This window comes from Pungitius pungitius, chromosome 1 (genome assembly GCF_949316345.1).
Source record: "Pungitius pungitius chromosome 1, fPunPun2.1, whole genome shotgun sequence".
NCBI lineage: Eukaryota > Metazoa > Chordata > Actinopteri > Perciformes > Gasterosteidae > Pungitius > Pungitius pungitius.
The window spans coordinates 34,970,218-34,992,956 of record NC_084900.1 but is presented as its reverse complement, the minus strand read 5'-3'; the positions used below and the strand labels follow the sequence as shown (position 1 = coordinate 34,992,956).

The 22,739-nt window shown below is 52.9% G+C and overlaps 1 protein-coding gene across 12 annotated transcripts in view; it reads left to right on the top strand.

Moving 5' to 3' along the window:
• camta1a (calmodulin binding transcription activator 1a) overlaps positions 1 to 22,739 on the top strand; it is a 230,355-nt gene that overhangs the window by 84,811 nt on the left and 122,805 nt on the right. For all 12 annotated transcript variants that reach the window (XM_062566099.1, XM_062566100.1, XM_062566105.1 and 9 more), the window contains one exon: positions 16,463 to 16,530. In XM_062566099.1, coding sequence (XP_062422083.1) covers positions 16,463 to 16,530 — 68 coding nt within the window. The remainder of the gene's footprint in view (positions 1 to 16,462; positions 16,531 to 22,739) is intronic.

The window sequence follows — 22,739 nt, the reverse complement described above, 5'->3', positions numbered from 1 at the left end:
GCTGAGGCATTCCGGTGCATTGCGATTCACCATTGGCCCCCTGGGTAATGAAAGGCCCTAATAAATGAATCCATCAGAGTGTCCGTGCGTGTGTGTGTGTGTGTGTGTGTGTGTGTGAGTGGGGGGGGGGGCAGTCAGGCCCAGACTTGCCCAGTCTCCGGGCACATGGAGAGGAAAGGGATGCCATCGCTGGCAGGCCCTGATGAATGGGTGGCACGCCGCGCCTTGACAAAGACGAATGTGACAGCCCCCCCGTCCCGCCAAAAGGGGAGGCGGTGCTCAACTCGCTGAGGGGAGATCACGTGGACGCGGACCGCCTCCCCTTCCTGCTGACGTCCCCTATTGGCTGAGCCTGAGGTGGTGGCTGAGGTGGTGGTGGAGTAAAGCGGAGAGGAAAAAAGGAGAAGAAATTGAGTGAGTGCCTCCCTTCTGCTGCTCATGTTCTCTCCATCAAGCTGTACAGTACGTCCGTTCTCTGTGGAGTAAATAATGGGATTTAACCAACACCACGTTTAATAAAGGCACTCGACAAAACAGGCTTAAACCCAACACAAAGGAATTCATCAATAGCTCTTCTTCGGCGAGAATGAACGCGCTAATCTGCGCAAGGCGGTAAATAGTGGAGGGGGCCGGTGCTCTACTTGGCTTTTTCGGACAGTATTAGAGGGGGGGGGGGGGGGGGGAGAGAAATTAAAAGACTGCAGATCAATATCAATATTTGCTTTATGTTACTCAGATGTCCTTTGATGGTCTTGGTTTGGGCGGCCGGGGGGGGGGTCGAATGTGGAGAGGAACCTCAGTTTTAATGATTCAAATAATGTGGTGTTGCTCAAAGGTTGCACTGCACACGGGGGCAGTTTGAGTTCCAGCTCAAACATATCGGTCCAGACTGTAATTATGTCGCAGAAAAAAGAAAAAGAAAAAAGTCCTCAATAGAAGGAGTCCTCTTCTCGGTGGCGGGGAGGGAGAGATGGGGGGGTCGGTTAACTCTCCCCTCTAAGACGGGGGCCTTTGGGTGAGAGGGAGAGAAGCACCGAGGGGTAAGTCAATGGGAAGCTGAGATGATTAAGAGGCTTTCACTGCTAACAGAAGAAGTGCGGATGGGTTTCCTCTTCTTTTCACCGCCTGGTCCGGCCGACATGCTGCTGCTCCAGTCTGAACACAGCCAAGACCTGCCTATTAATAGACTATTGAGTGCTATTGATCCTTGGCTTGTGTGACACGCACGATACAATGAGCCATAGATCCCAGTAAAGAGCTATGTCTTTCTTTTCACTTTACCACAATTGCATATGATTACGGGAGCCTGCAGCTCTGTCACTGAGGCCTATTTTTGTGTAACGATGACCAGAAGCGTGTGATGGCAACTCGAGGTAGAAGCCGACTCCAATTTACTTTTGTCATGGAACACAAAAGCTCCTGAACAAAATGGCCGCGGCTGGAACGCCGCACATCAATAATTTGATATGTATGGTTCTTTGTTTAAGCCACTCAAACGTGGATGTGTTTCCAAAAAGTGAAGACGCTTTCTGCTTGCATCCAAGGGGAGAATAACTCCAAAAAAGCTCCTGTACAATTACGGATGAATTAGAGGGATAATGACGAGAGGGAATGGTGGTTATATCAATAACCCCTCTAATGGTCAATTGCAGAATGCTGTCTGCTGTGTGCTAGATTTAGTGTAATGGATAAGGTGCCTGTTTAGCAGAGGCTTACTGGTCGCCAAACGAGGGAACAAACCTCAAATAGCCAAATTAAAAACTGAATAATAGATGAGCAATGCCAGGATGAGAGAGAGGAGAGGAGACAGCTGTAATTTCTACTTGGGAGGAAAGAAAAAGAAAAAAACCCCAAGAAGCCCTGGCATGTAATTGTCTACAATTTATAAGGCCACAGGAGAGAAATAGAGACAGGAGGAGATACACGTGCCACTGTGAGAATCACCTTTACTGAAAGACACTTAACACTGATGGTTCTAACAGCTGAAAGTCTACAAAATCACCAAAACATTGTAAATTCCGCTGTTATTAAGGTTGATTGCCCGTCCGGGTTGAAAAGCATCTCGGAAGCCGTGGGTTTTTTTTTTAATCGTTTCTGCGGAAAAAAAAACATCAGCAGTCTTGAGGTGATAAGGAGGTTTATTCTTCCAGCGGATGGCGTCAGGATGTTTCTGCGTGCTTAACGAGGCCTGTGACGTGTGATTCTAAGGATGCACTTATGTGTGACGGCGTCTCGGAGTGCCGCCACCTGCGTCCCGAGAAGGCCGCGTCTCAATGAGGCTTCCAGCCAAAAAGAGCCTCAGCCGTACCTGTGCAGAGAGGGCCTGCGCCTCCAAGTAAAGGCCACCTGTGTGGGACACAAACGCAGTTTACTATCAGCAGGATTAGGAATACCTAGTGTGAAAAGTGTTTTGCGTGGCAAAATATCATGAGCGTGTTTTTTTGTAGTTGCCATCAGCTCCTGCAGACTTGCTAATAAAAAGGAGTCTGACTCATTCTGTGTTTTCAGCTCGCTTGGGTTTCCGCTGCTGCTTTTTTTTTTTCCTGCACCTTCGAGGGAGAGAAAAAGGACTTCCCTGCTTGGCGGCTGGTGATGCAATCTGATATGAGTGGGGGGGCTATGTGATCACAGAATAGCCTCTCTGGTGAAGAGGTGAAGCTATTACTGCATCATTGAGTGCAGGTCATTTGCCACAGCCACCTGGCCCTCTGATCGCTGCCTGGGAAGGACTCCCTCTTCTCTCAGCCCCAATGCTGGGGGCCTCTGCCAAGAAAGGCAATCTCAACACAGATTCTCAAATCAAGATGATCCAATCAGAACTTCAAACGACAAGCCTGATGCTTCTCTGCACGTTTTTTTTTGCCCCAGAAAACGTAGATCGCAGAACAGGACAATGCACCGTGCAACGTGTTTTATTGATAAGGCTTCAGCCGCTCGGATGCCCCCCCTCCGAGATGGATAGTCCTGAAGGTGAGTTAGCCAGGTGCCTAATTGTTTTTCAGTCCAGCCCGGTAACACCGGGCCATTCATTCACTGTGTCTGCGCAAGCATTTCACAAAGCTGCACGTGGTAGACCCCGCCTGGGGGGGACAGGGGGTAGGTGTGTGTTGTCGTTTGCTATCGTGGCGTGTTAGCGCCATGTCACGCCGAATGGGGGCACTGGCATCATCAAAGTTTCAGTTGCTATTTGCAGAGCGTGGGAGGAGAGGTTCATGACGGATCTCTGCACCATGCCGGTGGAAGGAGGCCCCCCCGCTGGCTCCAGCCAGCTCACCGCAGACGGACGGCGTGTTTTTTTTCGGGGAACCTCTCGCACTCGGCGATCAGAAGCCCCCCTCCCGTCCCGGGCGGTCGGGGGGAAATGGGACTGAACGAGAGGAGGAAGAGCGCGAGGAGGAGTTAATCACCGCACTAATGCCGCACTTCATCATCGTTTCCCGAGCCCGCCTGCTCCCCTCGCCGCTGCCGCCTGCACTCGACAGCCTGCACAGCGCCCCCCCCCCACCCTCAGCCATCCTCCCCCTGCTCCCGGTCCGAGCCACCGCACCACTCGCTCCACCCCGCGGTGATCGATCACCGAGGGGTGGACTACCTGGAGCTCAAGTGGCACGAGGTGTTTGTTGAACGCAAACACAGCGCCACATGAAAGCCGGCGACCCTTGAAGGTGGTTCTGGCGGGCCGCCGACAGGGGGGGGGGACTTGGCGCCGACCTTGGCCGCCGTGCGCCGGATATGTATGCGGCGCAAAGTGCTTTCCGTGCTCCTCCGTGCGTGCCCGTTTGACACTGGTCCTTTGAGGAGGACTTTTTGCAGAAGCACCCCGTGCTGCTCATGTGACACGTTCATCTGTGTGTGTGCGTGCCTGCCGCTGGATTGTTTTTGTTTTTTTCTGTGTTTGCTGAGTTCTTAGTGCATGTAGGATGCATGCCGTGCGCACGGAGATGGATCTGAGGCCGGTGGTGAAGGTGAGTGAGTTTGAGCAGGCTCTTCCCTCGGGCCCTTGTTCCACAGACGGTTACAACACGGGGCTTCGGGAAGTGCTTTGCTGTGCTGCCGTGCATGGCCCGACCGTCAGCCTGGCCTAAAAAAATATGGGTCCGTGTGCGACGCACATAACTCACGGCCTTGCTGCCACACCCGCCCCACTGCCCAGGCAAGCGCTCCCTCAGACCGTAACAGCTCCCACAGCCTCTTAAAGCCATTTTAGTCTCCTGGATTAAGTACTGCGAGGTGCCATTCATGCCCAGGCCCGTCTACAAACTCCGTCTCTGCCTCTGAACGAATGCACCTGCTCTCATCTGGCATAACGCTGTGCAGTGCACGCCGAGCTAATGTCGCATTTATGGATTCTAATGTGGCATTTGAATAGATGAAATGTTTGGCGGCACCTTCAGAATTTGTGAATAATGGCTATTGTCGGGAAGACTGTTTGACACAGTGTCTCTGGAAGAGGGGGTTTTTTTTTCCGGCACACTCGTGTCCTCCCGTCGCCTCCGGGGTCCTGGGGTGATGTCTCACGTCGAGTTGTTTTCTTCTTCTTTTATTTTCCATTCACGGCGGGTTTACGTGCCCGACGTTGTCCCTGCCGCTATTTCAGGGCACCGACTCCCCCCAAACAGTCTGCGTCTCTGATTACAACCCAGGTGCCCTACGGAGAACAAAGGTTGCTGCTAGAGATGGGATCCTGGATTTGGAGGTGTTACGGTTTGCCACGTGTGTGTGGGGCTTGTGAGTGATGGAGTGACAGCCACATGACAGAAGTGAGCTGTGATCTCAGCTTTGTTGAGGAGGCCCCGATGACAGTGCTTGGCTGGAAGCCCATCAGTTTGTCTATCGCGCTGCCTCTCCAGGTCCTACTGTAGGCTCACAGACACATAGACACACTCAAGTGTACCTGGCCCAGGGCTTTAATGGGTACCTGTCTGTCACACACACACACACACACACACACACACACACACACACACACACACACACACATATGCCACCGTCAACAAACTGGAGGTGGATACGCCTCGGTGCAGTGATTTCCGCTTTGGTTCCACATCACCTCCTGCTAATGGTGGTAATTAATTGATGAATGAGGTCAAATGGGAGATATCCGCGCACGTCTCAATCCGGATACCAACCCCGTCTCGTCCCCGCGCTCACCTCGCCGCCAACCCCCAAGTTGTTTTCTTAATGCGCAGTGCACCACACTCCCTCCGCGCTCATCTGCATAAGACCTTGGGATGAATGTTAACGACGTTTAATTAGACAAGACGTGGGATGGATGAGTGGGTGGAGGCAGCGAGGCCACCGTGGTGCTGTCCCCCCACTGGGGGGGGAAGAACAAATAAAACACACGCGTAGGAACCCGCAGGCACTCACAAACACACACACACACACACTTGATGAACAATAAATGGCCATTAAAAGGGCAAAAGCTGCAGCTGAACATGACCTTACATGTGAGTGGTACGCTCTGTCTTAGTACTGTGAGCTCCACATTCCATATTTCACCAACATCAAGGGCATGGACCCCTCGATGTTAATGCAATTCGAATGAAACCTTTTTAAACCCAGTAAATTTGCAGGATATTATGTGGTTATTAATAACTGCCCTTCATTGTAAATCTAATTAAGCAAACATCCATTTTCCCTCGAGCCTCCTGTCTGGAATCAACAGTTTCATCGTGAAATGAATTGGCCAAAAATGCCGCCTCTTTGCCCTTTTGTGTTTTTGTGTTTTCGGAGAGTGTCCTTCTGACGCCACTTGGATACCAGTTGAATGGATGCAACGCAGCGGTCCCATTCACCTCATAATCAGGACTTTTTTTCGGCCCTATCTAACTGCGGCTTGTTACATCTTCTGGTCCACAATCGTGTGAGCGCACTGCCGCCCGCGCCCCGAAGGACGCGCTTACCTAAGACACCTGAGAGGAGCCTCTCGTCCCCCCCCCGGGCCCCGCTGATCCGTGAGAGAACCTCAGGCAGCGGCTTACGTCCACGCCGCGCAGATAAAAGGGGATGCAGATGTTTCCCCCCCGACCAGCTGTTCCCAGGCGACGTGTCGTTCCCGCAGACTCGGTCTCGACCCATGGTGACCGACCGAGATGGGGCTCCTCAAAGCCGGCGCGTGTAAAGCATCCAATGAGCGGAGTCATTTGAGAGACACGGGTAAACACGCTTCGATAGAGAGCGGGGGGGGGGGGGTGGGGGGGGGAGTGCGTTTGTTCTCTTTAGAAGCCGCGCTGAAACAACAAGGCGGCTCGTTCTCCTTTGTGTTGGAGATGCCATGTTGAATCTCCACTCTTAATTAATTTGGTGAGCGCTGAGGGGGGGAGGGGGGGGGGGAGCTTGTCACCCCCGCTCTCGCCTGTTAGTGCCATTTGTCTCCGCGTGACCTTTGATTTCACACTGCGTTGGTTTTCTCCCGTTATGGACAAGAGGCGTTTTTTTTTTTGCTGACAACAGAGGAAACCTTATCTTTTAAATAAGTAATTCCTCAACTGTTCACCAGCAGCGAAAATATTGGGATTGCTGAAAAGGCCGGAATAGAGTCTCAGTGGGGAAAAAGATCTCCTCTCTCTCTGTATGCTGCACCACCTTCGCCTGACTCTCATTAAATATTCCACAATGCTGTGTTTGAACAAGGCTTTTTCACAGAATAGTTTATTCTGTGCTACAATACCGCTTCTGTTTGTTGATATGATACTCTCCTTTTTCTCACTAGTGTATATACGTAGGTGAGGGCTTTCAAACAGATTCACGCTGCATTGTTTGACCGTGTCATTTCGAGGCCCCCGTGGTCACGAGGGCTCCTACGCAGACAGCTCTCGGGTTTGGCATTGATGTCGGAGGGGGGGCAGGTTCATTGTTGTATTGTGGAGGGTTTAGGCAGTGACACAATAGCACCAGCCAGGTCGCCTTGGACCCGGAGCTTTGGGGCCTTTGGGGGGGGGGGCGGCATTGATTGGGTCGATGGCTGGAGTGACGGAGCGTTGGGTGGGGGGTGAGGGAGTTGCGAGGGGGTGGATGTGCTGGCACATGGCTCTGTGGGCTCTGATGCTGCAGCATCGCTATGAATTATATTACGCCTCGATTCATCGTAGCAGTCATTGGGTTATTTCTTGTCAAACGCGTTCTCACGTCAAATAAAAATAAAAACAGATTACGAGATTAAAAAAAGGAGGCGGATTCGAGGTATTTTACCTAATTGGTATTAGGTAATAGTATCACGACAGCTTGCAAACTGTGTAGCGGCCAACTTCCTGCTTTCTCTCTGCCCCGGATTTAATTGGGGGTGAAAAAAAAAAAGATGACGTGAAAATTAGAACACGGTTTTCTCTGAAGACCTCTTGAACAGCTGCCCGGAAAGCGCCCGGGATGACACCTCCTTCCACGCGGGCTGCCTGCGAGCGCTCCTGAGGTAGAAGTGATGCCTCGGGCCTTTTGTCCAGCTCTGACATGGCTGTTCGGACACCTTTTGTTCGTGGAAGGAGAGGCCCATTCACCGCGTGCCCGGGGGAACAAATTGAATCTGGTTGACAATTAATAGCCGGCCGGCGTGTTTAATTAAGAGCGTGTAGCCGGGCGAGAGACGTGACGGAGATAAACAGTGGAGGGCTGCGCACACGCCGGGCCGGGCTCACAAAAAGGAAGCAGCGTCCGGCGGATCGATCCGTCCTGCGGAGATGCGGCTTGCACAAAGAGCGGCCCGCGCCCCCACCCTCTCCTCCTTGTGGGCCAGACTTTTAGAGTCGGTTGGAGATGCGAGACAGATAATGCGGGAGTATGTGGATAGAGGCAGAGAAGTTGAGGACAAGTTAGATCAGCGTGAAGCAAATAAAGCTGGAGGTGAAACCTATACGCTGCTCAGATGCACTTTAGATTTTGATGGCTTCGGCTTGGTGGAAACGACCTTGAACATGATGATTATTGGTGTAGACTGGTCATTGACTGTAGCTCATGTGGACGGTTTGTGTTACATAGATGTCTGCTGTTGGGGTCCGCTGTTTGGAGACAAAACATGCACGCCGGCAAGCTGGTTCGACCTCAGGCGTCTGTGACCTTCACAGTCCCACATTCCCGTTATTGTAACATGAACACAAAGCGGCAGAGAGCCAGGAGAGAAGAGGGATGGAGAGACAGAGAGAGAGGGAGAGAGAGAGGGAGAGAGGGAGGGAGGGAGGGAGAGAGAGAGAAAGAGAGGGAGAGACAGGGAGAGCACTTGACAGCTTGTCTGATAGGCCAAACAATACCAGCCATGGCCAGCCAACACTCTGAACCCCCCCCCCCCCCACACACACACACACACACACACACACACGCGCGCGTACATGCACGCACGCACACTCACTTCAATTAAAGAGAACCCTCCTCCAGAACTAACAATCACATCAGTCAGCGAGATGGCAGGAGCTGAGAGGAGATAAAAAGAGCCCGGTTCACGTGAGGATTTGACTGATACTCTGTGTGTGTGTTTCAATGTGTGTGTGTGTGTGCGTGCATGCGTGCATGCCTGGACATGTGTGTGCTGCCAGGCGTACAGAGAGATGACAGGAACAGAAAAGGGAGTTGCAGGGATGTAACTTGTTCATGTAATAATTAAAAGTGTGTGTGTGTGTGTGTCTGACATGCGTGCGCGTGTGTGTGTGTGTGTGTGCCGTACAGACTGTGTATAGCAATAGAGGATAAAGGCATGAGTCTGACAGACAAAGGGTGATCCTTTCATGCTGACGAGTAGTTGGGGGTGTCGAAAAAGAGAGTTTCTGGCGGCTAATTGGCCTGAGCTGGAGATCGGTCCATCCCTTTGGTGAATTTTCAGACGTGTCTTGTCTTAATGTCTTCTCCGTCCGTCTCCCGCGTGGAAGGTGTTGCTCTCCTTGGATGGACAGGGCTGTGTGGGCTCAATACTTCATCCCGTCTCTTTCCCCCGACATATACTGTAGTCGATTAGAGACCTAACCTTTTTGACCTTTAACACATAATCAGCCTCGCCTCCCCCCTCTCCTCCCCCCCCCCCTCTTCCTCCTCCTCCTTCCGTCTCTGGTCTTCTTGCCTTTAACTCGACGGACAGGCTTCGTGCGGCCATCCACCGGAGCTGCGTATCGAAAACAGGCAGAAACACAAACCCTCGTATTCTTTGAGCGCACGCTCAAATTTGCCGCCATTTGCGAAAGGGGAGACCTGTAAGGGGGGGGGGGTGGGGGGTGTGTCTCGCAATGAAAGTTGGAAATTGGTTTCATGCAAGGGTGCCCCAGTCATTTGGCTGCACTCGATAGGGGGAATTCAGAGGATAATGCCGGCATTAATTGATTCTGGAGGCTGAAATAAATAGGCTTTCAGGCTCACATGAGACAGACCCCTTCCCGTTTGTGCCCCCCCCCCTCCCCCCTCCTCTGTGGATAAGTCCAGCGGGAGCCTTAAATGAAGGTTGACATCGGTTGATTGATACCAAGTGAACGGGTGACCTTCTAGATTCCGCTGACACTTCGTTTACGCTCCTCGACTTGCGCTCGAATTTGGGCGTTTTTTGAAGAATTTGATAGTGAACCAGGTCCCTCACGGAGAGAGAGAGGAACCTCACCTCAATTATATTTAGATGACATCTCACGCCCTCCAAGACAAGAAGAGAGGGAACACAGACAACCCCCCCCCCACGGACCCCCCTCCATTTAACGCTGACTGCTCCCGCCGTTTGTGTGTTTTCTTTTGCCGGACAGGAGGTTTGAGCAGGGTGGGGTAACAGTCTCTGCAGTGGGGCTGGGGGGGGTAAGGTCAGCATCGTGAGAGAGGCTCCGCTACTCTCCCGGTTCTCCTTGGATGGGCTGTCAGCAGGGGCGGTAGTGGGGGGGGGGGCAGACATCCCGCTGCACCGATGATGAAGAGGACGTGCGGCGCGGACGCCAGAGGTCAGACAGGAAGCTATAGCAGGGAACATGGCCGCTTCGTGCCCCCCCCCCCCAACAGTGCGCCACAATGCGTACGCGCTCACATACGCGTCCAATCTGCCCCGTTCACTGATGCAGATCCCCGTGTCCCCGCCGACGTGCGTCTTGTGAGAGTCTTGCCAGGAGTTAGAGCCTGAGGGAAACATAGATGGTGGGGGGGAGGGAAGGGAGGGAGGGGGGGGGGGGGGGGGGAGAGAGAGAGTGAAAGAATCATTACACGAGACACATCTCTCAAGGGCGAAGCAGTGGGCGGTCCCTTTAGATCAGCAGGCGCGCGCACACGTCCACGGCAACAACCCGGGGGGGGGGGGAACAGTGTGCTGCACGGTGGTGGTGGAGAAAGACGGATGGATTTCATCTCGGGTCCACTTTATTTCCTGTTCCCATTTAGTGTTTCCCCAGCACACAACACAGCGCACGAGGACACGAGGACACGAGGACAATGACACCCGAGACAGCCGAAGGGAGGCCGTGCTTCCTGTTTCCTGGTCTCTCTCTTTCTGTCCGTCCCGGGTTGCCTTCGCCGTAAAGGGTGCAGCTTCTCCTCCGGGGGTGGGGGGGGGGTGGAGGAGCCCCATCGCTCATTAGAACGAAGCTACTGTAGCAACGAGGGTCTCACCTTGGAAGGAAGTCTGCCAATGTCCATCAAATAAACATCAGATCATCCCTTTTAGCAGTTAACACGGTTAATGGACAGCGTCGCTGATCCTAATTAAGTAACTCCTTCTTCTCTCACTGTAGCATTGTGCCTGCCCCCAAGGTTTTCATTGTTTCTTTGCATTTGACGATTTCTTAAGGCCGACAAACTTGAGGAACGATAGAATTGGCCCACTTGACAAGCCGGCTGCTTAATTGCTTGCTGAACACTTGTTTTGTCTTTTCGGTCCAGCTCACAGATGCTCGACACATGTTGAGCAGCACCGACCCGCTGGAATAAAGCTGCGAAAAAGAGCGAAACTCTCGGCGCCATTCTTTCAAAAAGGAGTTTCTTTGACGCTCAGAGACGTGTGGAAAATATAGGCCGCAGTACGTGACTCATGATTTGCATATTCAATCAAATCATTGGGTAACCCCTGGTGTCCCGTATGGAAACATCTGCATCCTTCCTCATTTATTGCAGTCTCACCATTGATTTGTCGTCCCTCTGCGGAAACTATTGAGTCTTACTTTTTATGCGCGCGCACCAATCATCTTTCATATTGCATTGATAAATTAAAGTTAGATAAAAATGTCACCCCCTCAGGAGCAATACCCCTCCCCCCCTCCCCCTCGCTCTCCTCTGTCACTCTTCTTTCTTATTGCTAAGTCCTGTGTTTGTATAAAAGCACAGAGTGTGTAGAAGTGACACGGTAAACAGAACGGAGTGCTGGCGGAGCAGCTGCCGTGGGTCTCATTGATTGTGGGAGCGGGGAGGCGTGCGGCGTTGAGGAGGCTCCCCCCGAGAGAGAGGACGCCTCCCTTTTTTTTTGTTCTCAACAGTCTTGTGACCGGCATGCCAAGCAGAAGATGTGCAGAGAGGCCCTGACCAACGACTGGAACATCTAAGCTGTCCAGGATCAGTGGCAAATTGATCCCAGAACTATGGATAACGTGGGCCAGCGGACGGCTCGCCTCGCTCCTCTCGCCTCCTGTGCGGCGGGGGAGGGGGTCAGCTGAGGAGGCGCATACATGCGAGCTGGTGGTGGTGGGGGGGGGGGGGGGGAAACAGAAAGGCCGCTTTCTGTTTTCGATCAGCTTGTCGGGACAAAAGGGGCGGCCTGTGCTCGTGGCTCACGCCACTCTGGAGCCCCAGAGTGGCGTGACTTCCACCCCTCCCTCTCAACGTGCCCCCCCCCCCTACGGGAAGCACCATGCAGAACAATCAGTACGCCGGAGAGGGCGTCTTTTTTAAGCCCAGCTGTGGGACTCATAAAAACAGCCTCAGTCCTCTGCAACAGATGCCGAGTGCAGCTGTCAACAAGCTCCACACTCTATTGTTGCTTACTTTTCACTTACTTTCGACTCCCTCACCACCCCCCCCCCCTCCCCCTTGCCACCCCCCCTCACCCCCATCCCGTCTCGCTCGCTCCCTCCATCAGCCTCCACGGCATCCCGCCGCGTTGGAAGGCGAGCTCGGAGGGCTCAGGGGTTACGTCTTTGCTACACCTCACCACCTTCCCCAGCTTCAAAGAGTAATATGGCCACATGAGATGAAGTAGATACAGTGTGTGATACATTATTGCTTTGCATTAAGAATTCATGAAGCATAAACAACCAAAGAAATTCCAAAATGATACAGAAAAGGCGCCGATGCTGGCAGAATCGAACCAGAGCGCTCCGCTTTAATCACCGTGCCTCCGCGCTCCTCCCGCTTTAAATGCATTTATTATTGTCATGGGGAGGGTGGGGAAACAAAAAACTTTCTTCCTTCTCTCTCCTTTTCAGTAACTCCACCCAACCTCCTCCCCCCCCCCCCCCTCCTCCTCCTCTATTCCATTCTTTCTTTAGTGCCAGTGTCTATCTTTCCTGTGTCTAATTGCATTTGAATTTTTTTTTTTCTTGTGATAGCCTAGAGAGGCTCGGTAACCCCACCCCCACCCCCACCCCCAGCCTGAATCCCCCCGCTTGTCCCATTTGTGCCCAGCCTCGGGCAGGTTGGTTTCCTGGGCTGCCCTGGAGGAAATATCAGATGACCCTGGCACTCCACAGTGAAACCCAGGTCACCCGGGAGGGCTCCTCTCACCGCATCCATCCCTTGGCCCCCTTCCCCCCCCACATCTCATCCACTTCCTGCTTTCAAGTGCGGGGCAAGGTCAAAGCTTTGAGGATGCGTTCCCCAGACTTCGCCACGGGGCAGGCTGGAGGCGCTGCACTCCTCTCGTCCCAGACTTTGCCCCCCATCTTTTCTTCCTTGCATCTTCCTGCTCTCTCATATTCGTTTCATTAGCTCGAGCTTTTACTGCAATCGATACCGTTGCTAAAGTTAGTTTTTCTAATACGGCGATTCATTAAGTGCCTTTTCATTAATGTCACCGGAGCACCAGAGTAAAGGAATAGCACTGTAATGGACAAAACACATTATGTCATTTTTAAATCCCTTTTTTGGGGGGGGAGGGTGAAGATTTATGTAACTGAGCTCACAAAGAAAGAGTAATTACTTTACATAATGTGTCTAGTCACTGCTGGGTTTTACATTCTCAGACAGTGACGTAACTGTTGGTATTTTAACGTTGGGGGCGGCACACAGGGGCCTCGCCTCGGCCCCCCGCCTCGGCCCCCCCGCATTGTTCCCATTTTCTGTCAGCTCAGATGTGCAGCGGATGCAGAAGGGGGGGAGACATTACAAGATGGCGTGTTTAGAGACAGGTGTCCGATGCGCAGAGCGACTCCTTCTCTCCTTCTTAGTGGTCGCGTCCGTCAGCGCAAAAAGCTCCCGTGAATATCCATGAAGCAAAGATGCCCGTGATAGAGAAAATCAGAGGGAGGGGGCAAAAACGATCCAGCCCTCAGGTCATCCCGGGACGGTGGGAGCTACCATCGGAAATCTCCGCTGAACATTATCTTCGTTTTTTGTGCGTTGAGAAAGGGTCAAACGGAAACCCTGCCCCTGAAATTGTCATTACAATCAAAATATGGGACGTTTTTTTATTTACCCAGAGTCTTCGGCTCCTGCTCCCACGCCCTCCTCCCCATCGATGCAAACAAGTGAAATGCGATGAATATGTGAGTGTCATCTCCAATTCCAAATAGCTAGACATTTGCTAAAACCTGAATCTCTCTGGAGAAAATGTTGTACCTCTAGAGGGAAAATAGCATCTGAAAGGCGAGACAGTAAAAGCCAGTCGTCTCAAAGGGGAAATCTTTTCTCACAAAGGGTTTCCTTTTCACCTCAGCGGCTATATGAAAGAAAAATAAAGAAATGAGTAAGTGAGAGAGAAGCTGTGTGTGTGTGTGTGTGTGTGTCGAGGAGAACGAGAGGAGAGACACACTGATGAGTGACACCTCCTGAAGAGCATGTTAATAACGTGCAGTAATAGTAATCAGGCCCTCTCATTGTTACACTGTAGAGAGAAACACACACAAACAAACACTCCGGGCTCTCCATCAGCCCCTGAAACTGCCACACTGCTCCGTCATGCCCCCCCCCCCCCCCCCCCATGCCCTCCCCCCCCCGCGCTAACAGTGCGTCGCAGCTTTCGCTGTGACAAAAGAAACAAACGAGATGGTTGGGTTACAACAAACAGCTCCGGGTTGGAGGAAAGGCCCCCTTTTTTGTGGGGGGGCTGTGGGGGGGACCACCGTGTCAATTAGAGGAGGTGTTGCTCAGACTCACTCTCCGGTTCACCCGTAGCTCGCGCTGATTGTTGTTTATTCAGAACAGGTGAGGGAGGCGAGGCTTGCCTCAATTTTCAGCTGTGCAGAAAACAGCTCCAACTTCAGCAGCACCTGGAGACGAAAGCGCCAGGGAGGGGGTTCAAACGGCCCCTCCGCAAGCAGGAGGCCAACCTGTGAGGTGTGTGTGTGCGCATGTGTGTGTGTGGGCCTCTTCTGAATATTTCCCAGGTGAGGACGAGCGGGCCAGCGGCGCTGAGGTCAGCAAATAGAGTCCAGAGCCCATTGACAGCTGCTGGTTTGACTTTGATGCACCATCAGTGCTCGGCACGCCGCTCCCCCCCCCCCCCCCCCTTGCAGCCAACCTCTTGCACTAACCCGCTGGCGTGTTTGTTCAACCTGAACACACGCTAGCCTCTCATTATGCCGCCCGTGCAAACTTTGTCTCTTTGCATCTGTTTAATGGCCGCACGTCTGTTTTTGTTTGTTTCCTCACCATAAGATTATTGCACCTTTATGGTTGGTCGGGGGGTTGGAATAATCCCCGGCATCTGTTCAGAGAGGGAGGGGTGCGCGGAGGGCCAGAGGTAGATGCTCACTTCTAACTGTGTTAGTTATTTTTTGTTGGGGTTTTTTTAAACACGAGACCATGCGGCCCCATATTTCATCCTGCGCCACTGAGACCTCTTTGGCTGTTTTTAGTTTTTTTTTGAAGGCAGGACTGATGGAAGGGGGCTCAGAGGTCACTGAAGGAGCTTCCTGCCGCCCCTCCTGTGCCTCCCCAAAACGAGCCCACGATAGCGGGGATTAATCTGACCACTGCCGCGTTGGTCCAATAGGTACCAATGTAAGACGTCCATTCATATCAAAGCCTTCTTTTGGATTTCTTTGTGAACATTGTATCAGAGAGCACAAGCCTGTGGTTTGCGGTTCGCTTTATTGTTTTCTCTCTTTTTTTTTTTTTGGTCATGAAGGATAGGAGCCGCCCTGAGCTTCCTTTGACAGCCTCATCCCCTTGCTTTCTTTTTCTCAGTACAAGACTCCATCTTGTCAAAGCTCCGCTGCCTCCGGGTCATTATGGCGAGAGAACAGGAAGTTAATCAACGCGGCATTATCTCCCAGGCTGCACCTGGAGGCATGGGATGCCAGTCAGGCTACCGCCCCCCCCTCTTTCGGGATACCCGCCAGCCCCTCGCGAGAACGCCCCCGCGGGCCGTCGGCAGTGTGCTGGCGTCCCGTTGCCAGGGACGCGGCCTGGATGGGCCAATCAGAGCCCTGTGCATGCACAGAGAGGAGGGCCCAAGGAAAGCCACATCTGGCTCGGTCACTGCGATCGCCGTCTGCTGCCAAATCCCAAACCCATGAAGAAGTGAGATGCTTTTGGGCCCCGTGTGGACGGGCGAGGCAAAGCGACAAGCATGAAACATAAACATTGACACACGTTACACGTCCTTAAGAACTGAGGAGAGGATGCTTCTGTCTGTCTTTGTTGCGCCCGAGGAGTGAATTGCCGGCTGTCGCTGGTAATCATCAGGTCGCCCACCGGCGTCCAGAGTGCTTTCATTTCTGCCCATTAGCTTGGTGAGGAAATGGCCGGGTACGGCCAGGCGCGCTCCCCCTCGCACACGGGAGAGCTCGGAGCATCTCTGTGCATACCGCTGGCAGTTTCAGTGTCTCCTTTAGCGTCTCTTTCTACGCCACTGACTCCTGAAGGTGTCTCCACCCCTTTTCTGAAGCCACAATACACACACATGTCCATATCGTCAGACTGGCGTGTGATTATTATTCAAAGGTTAAAGAGTGGATTGATCCACAGAGGAGTCAAGGGCAGATCAAAGGGATCTGGGGGAGGATCGGACCAAAAATGTTAAAAGCTGCTCCCTCTCAAACGGAGAGACATCAATCTTCCTGTGAGCACCTTGATGTCCTCAGAGGAGAACTTGATCAAAGCTCCCCGAACAAAGATGGTCTCAGAAGATGATCTGACCTTAGCTGCTTTCCGCTTCTGTCTCTCACTTTACTTTTACCGCTCGCCACTTACCTGCCCCGAGCCCCCCACCCCTTGTTTCCGATCCTCGGCGTGTTTGTGCTGCTGGTTGGGCCGGCGGAATGTCAATGAAGCGGCCTCACCGATGTATTACAAACACAAGAGAGCGGTGATTAAAGATGACATGTCTAAGCCTCTCTCTCTCTCTCCTCTCTGCTCGTTTCCACAGGAGATCGCGGCTTACTTGATAACATTTGAAAAGCATGAAGAATGGCTAACGACGTCCCCTAAAACAAGGTAAGAGAATTCCACTTTAAAACACATTAAGAGTCATAGCCCTGAAAGTGTTGCATTCAAAGAGCTAAAATTTCCATTCTTACTTTAACATATTTTTTTGCCTTGCAAACCCCCCCCCCCCTTGAAGTCCAGTGTAGGATGTTAAATATTAAAAGCTGCTGATGGCTCTTCAGAAAAGTTTACAGATAAACGATAGAATATTAATATTGACTAATAATTCCTTTTATCAAACCTATTAACATAACCTGCCTTGCTTTCAATGGTATGCTAATGTGTTCCTACCCATCTGCACATCCACCACTCAGCTAATAGCAGGAGGTGTTTGTCTGGGTCAGTTCCACCCACACGGGGAACAAAATGCCAAGAGCAACCCAAATGTTTCAAAAAGAATAACGGGTGCCAGCATTGCAGTTTGTGTATTCTGTTAATGTCTGCAGATACATATTGGGGGGGGCGGGGGGGAATACTTTCTCCCCGGCTTTTCAGCCAACACGTGCAACCCGACGTCGACCTTATCGTGGCAGCGTGATGTAATTATATCATCTGCGTAGTAGAATAATTAATAATGCACAAGGCTTTTGTAATAACGTTAGTGGACGGCCCCTTTCTGTCTAACGTGGCTGTGTGGTGCGAGCTGTCCCGTCGTGCACAGCTCGGGGGGGTTGACACCTCTCGGCCCTCTTTTGGAGAGTTTCAAACGCGGGACGCTACTTCTCTTCCTCTTTTTTTAGGCATTATCAGCAGTCCTCATCTCGTCCCTCTGCCCCCCCCCCCCCTCCTTATTCCCCTCCTTTCACCCTGCTTCCTCGGAGGGTCGTTGGTAATAGTTCCGCATAGAGACGCTGCCAATTAGAATACATTCTTTGGTTTAATTATGGAGTATGGGGCCAAAAGAGCACTTTTGTCTTTTTTCCTTCTTCATTTCTACCAAGAATGTCCTCTGCTCTCCAACTGGCCCCAAAGTGGAGGCCGTGTTAGGCGTATTCCCTGGGGCCTGCAGATGTAGTATTGGAGTATTGTAAGTAGGGTAAAGAAACTCTCCGTCCACTAATACTGCCGACCAAGCAATTAATCCACGGATCCACAAAAAAAAGCACCCCCTTTAAATCTCGTGTTTACCAGAGATGGTCACACACTTTGCTCAAGAAATCAACCAATTAGTTTGATGGACTAAGAGAGGGGGGGCAGCCCTATTAGTGTCTCCAGATCATACATGCGATGTAATCCTGCTGTACAAGAACACACACCAAGGAGCAAACGTAGATTTAAAGAAAACAGAGAGTGTGAAGGGCACTGAATCATTACAGATGTCACGGTGCTGGCACCCTCCAGCCCGAGGAATCCGAAAAGTGACACTTGTGAGAGATGCGGGGGACTTTTGATCCAAATGGTCCTCCGGATGCTCATGGCCGCAGTCTGTCACCTCCTGGCTGTCTGTTAATGCCGGGGTCTCAGCTGCCAGCGCGCTCAAGGGCTTCAGCCTCCGCATCGTGTCCCCGCGCAGGTGCTGGTATCTCAGCATGTGTCACCGGGGGGGGGGGGGGGGTCATCCTCCCAACGGCACGCTCCGTGTTTGCAGGTGCGGGACGTGTGCGTGTGAGTCCGTGGGAGAGGTTGTGAAGTGTTTGTGTTTCCCTGGGTGTCAGAGAACGGGTACAGCGTGGTGATGGATGTTTGGGGTGGGGGGGCAGGAGAGGTTGGGTGGTGAAAGGGTGCTTGCCGTGTGTGTGTGTGTGTGTATGTGTGTGTGTGTGTGTGATTGATGGGACGTGACTGACGGCTGGCCTCTGTACGAAACGCTTTCGCGCTCAAGGTCACGGGTGAAAGGTCGAAACCCGCGGACACCTGTGGTTAAGTGCTGCTTCATCATTTGTCATCGCACAACTCGCCTGCGGGTGGGTGCGTGCGCATCTGATAGCGGTGGGTGCGCTGTCTGCGTGTGTGTGTGTGTGTGGGTTTGCCCCCTTAGGGGAATAGGCTAAGTAGGCTAATTCTTCCCCCTGCCAGCGCCTCCAGACAGGGTCAGCGGGGCATGATGTGAGGTAGAGATAAGCAGCAGAGGGTCATGCGCGGCGGGCGAGGCACCGCGCTGCATGGCTGCGCCGCATGCATGTAACCACTGTGACACATGCGGGGTCGTAAACATGAGAGCGGGCCACAAGGAGCTGACGCTAGCTGTTTGACCAAGGTGACACGCCGCGCGGGGACATGCCCTGAATAGAGATGGCATCCCGTCAACACAAGGAGGACGAGGGAGGGAGGGAGGGAGGGAGGGAGGGGGGGGGCAAGCGGACCAATTACATGCGAGATGCGTTTCTTTTTACAAGGGCTAATGCTCATCATTTCAGGGCTCGCACAGTGCGGGCCGGTGTTGTCTTTGGTTTGGTTTCTGTTTTGTTTATCATCTTAAAATCTGAATCATGCCGGGGGGGGCGGCGGCGGGATGCTGAGTGATTGATGTGCCTGGCTCTAGTAATACACATTCCCTTTCAGATAAGAAGTGCAACAGTGCTTAAAATCAATACCAGCGTTCTGCCACTGACTGCTTGAACAGCACTACAGCTAATTCAGGCCGCACCTGTCAGAGCCGGGCAAATCTTTCCCTACTCGGGGGCCCACACGCTTTAATTTACACCCGTAGCCTCGCCTGGCTTCCATTTCCATTAAAGGGAGAGCCGGGCATTATGGCTTTAATGAAGGCCGCGGCCAGGCTGTGATTTAAGATGGCCGTTACCCCGCCACTTTCACTCCACGGGAGGCAACACACTTAAAGGGACAATTAGGATTTTCCTCCCCTCCATCCTCCCAGATAGCTGCACTCATTCTTTCCATTTGCCTTTTTTTTTTTTTTTTAAGATGCGCCCCGTGACGCTTCCCCCCTGATGGGATGGGGAAAAGGGGGCCCGTGGGAGTAGAGTAATGAACAGACTCCGCGAGTCCGAAATGTACACGCCGACACCCGATCCCGACCTCATCGCCGAGGCGCTGACGGGGAAACGGGGGAGAGGTTTGGCCCGGAGGGTTCCACGAAGCAGTCAAGTCCAGAGAGATTTCACGAGGGGATCAGCGTTCCTTCCCTCCACTGTTTGTTTTATAAAACTGGTTAACAGCCCCCCAACTCAACACGCCACGCAGAGAGAGAGAGAGCGCTCCCACGCCTGTCATCCAAAGCGTTGGGCCTGTGTGTGTGTGTGTGTGTGTAGGTGGGTTTGTTTGTGTTCTCTCCCGTCTTGCCTGAAATGCAAACATACAGTCGACTTGTTAGTGCTCCTGGGGAGGAGGAGGAGGAGGAGGGGGGGGAGGAGGGGGGAGTTGATGCTGTGTGAGCCGTTTGTTTTGACTTCTACGCCAGTTTGGAACCCGCGCCTTTTAACATGTTCTTACATGACCACGGAGCGCGCACACACACACACACACACACACACACGCGCACGTTGTGTAGTCAAACAATAAGCACCGGCCCTTGGGGGGCCGCGCGCCGTGACACTGAACCTTTGCCGCCCCCACGTCCCAGCGCAATAGCCCTCTCTCTTCCCACACCCGCCGCACTCCAAAATGAAACCGAGTCCCCTCAGACAGCTCGCGAAGACGATGCTTTTATTAAAACCTACAGCAGCGCCGCCACCCGAGAGGCGACGCAGCGATACCTGGGAGGCCGACCTGAAAACCGACTAACGACGGCTCGCTTGCTGTTGTGCACGTCGCCCGTGAGAAGCAGAGAGAGCGAACAGTGTTTACACCTATATATATACATATATACACATGTATATATGTATATATATACACGTAGTATGGCACAAGGGTGGCGGCGCATTTGCATTGGTGTACTAACGTGTGCACATTGATCAGTGGGACTGGGGGTTCTGACTATGAAGGGGAGCGCCTGGGTTTGCTGTTAGCAGTGGTCGTGGATGTGGGTGAATAAGACCTCCCCAGGCTCATGTGTAAACTGTTTCTATCACCTAGTGTGTGTGTGTGTGTGTGTGTGTGTGTGTGTGTGTGTGTGTGTGTGTGTGTGTACTGTAAGTGGGGGTCATGGTGATGTGTAGGATGTGCCTCAGAAGGGCGTCTGATAGTGTTTGTCTTAATTCTTTGTGGCACTCTTTGGCTGGCAGAGTTTCAGAGGACAGAGGAAAAGGACAGAAACAGCAGGAGAGAGATGGGATGAAGGGGACTGGGGGGGCAAATAAAGGAGTACATGGCATAAAAGTGGTGTTACACTTGAAGCACATATATGACTCTCATTTAATGTCGAGTTCTCTCCTTCGTCTCTTTCCTCCTGTTGTTGTTTTTCATACCAAGTCATCACCAACAAAAGTATTGCTGGTTGCGCTGCGACACTTGGCCCCTTAGCCGCCTGGCTCTGCCGGGGGGGGCCCTGCAGGACGCCGTCCCACGCTGCGTTCCCCCCCCCCAACAGTCAACAGCCCCGACAAGGATGCCTTTGCCCACCTGGGGCCTTGTTTGACTGGGTGAAACGGAGCCCACCGTGGGGGGGGGGGAGCGGCGAGGACGAAGGCGGGGAGGTCGGACCCGCGGAGCGCGAGGTAAGACCGGAGCGAGAGAGATAAAATGAAAAATGGCCATCAGAGGACGGGTGAATATGATGAAGCGAGAGCAGTTTACTAAATGGAAACATGTCGATAAGAGAAGCGAACGGACGGGGTGGAGATGGGTGGAATAGTGATGGATGGGGTGGGGAGAAGGAGAAGTAGTGAGCGGGGGGGGGGGGGGGGGGATTTACGCAAACAGACGAAAGAGCGAGAGGGGGATTGAGCTGACATAGGGGGGGGGGGGGGGGGGGGGGGAGCGAGGGAAGAAAGAGAAAAATAGAGTGGATAAACAGCAGATAGAGATGGAGTGAGGGGAGCAATGGATTCAACTGACGGAGAGAGAGAGAGAGAGAGAGAGAGAGAGAGAGAGAGAGAGAGAGAGAGAGTCCCGTGGTCTTGGGACATTGGAGGGAGAATGCAAACGGTCAATAGATTACAGCCAGCGCCGGGCCAAGTGCCGCGGCCCTCAGACTCGTGGCCAACTTAATAGCGCCTCTTGTTTGTCTGTCGTCTAAAGTAATGCCCGAGCCGAGCCCAGGGAAGCCGGGCTGAGCCTGAGGCTAGTGGAAATGGACAGGGGACTGGATATATGTTAGTTCTCATCCCGGCTGCTGTATATTACGCCGGCCTGCCTCCCCACCGGAGACTATTCAATAGGACATAGAACATCATCTAGCTTTATCGCCTCTATTCCCGCTACACTCACCGGGGGGACACGGCTGCCGAAGGGCCGGGACCAACGCGATCACATCTGAGGATTAATCCCGCTTATTGTGTGGCCATTTTTGTATGGAAAAGGAGCCGAGTGTTGGGTGGGGTTTTCAACCTTTTTTACAAAAAAGAAAAAAAGCCAGAGTGCACAAGAGCTTCTTGGTTACTTGGTGTTATGCCGAGGTTATCCGAGCTAAGGAGTAGCGCCATCAAAAACAAGCAGGCTCAGCCTCGCTCGCCATGCCAATGAGGAGGAGGAGGAGGAGGTGTGGAGTATGCAGTGCAGCCAGTGGCTGGCCACAGGAGAGAGGGGATAAATAAATAGAGGAGGAAGTTGATGTCAAGCAGGTGTTCAAGGAGAAAGTGTCAGCCAAGCGGCCCGAGATGGGGGAGAAGTGCTGCCTCTGCAGCCCGATAATAAAGACTTAATTCAATTAGCGCTTCTGCACCGGTGAGCAGCGTGCAGGCCGGCTGGCTGTCACTGAGCGGGGGCCGCGGGCCGCGGGCCACCCCCCCCCCCCCAGCCACCCAGACACATGGAGGACCGGCCCCGCCACCGAGCCGCCACTGGCTGGCTCCCTCTGTCACACACACACTCTCAAACTTAACGTATTATTCACACCTGAGTCACTGAGCAGTCCAGACACTAAACCTTGCCCACACATCTCCAACACACAGACACACTGCCTCATTTGCCCCCCCCCCCCTTCACAAACTAAACTCTCCTCATTTCCTCTCTCTTCCACTCACTGATTTTCTATTTTCGACCCCCGTCTCGTACCCTCCTCCTCCTCCTCCTCCTCGTCACTCTGCCCTGCGGGTTGCACAGTGGCCGTATGTTAGCCAGTACTCGGGGGTGGGGGGGGGGGGGTTGTGAGATCGCGTCCCTATTTTCAGCCCGTCACGCCCCCAGTGCCTGGTAGGGTGCTGTCCCAGTGGCATATG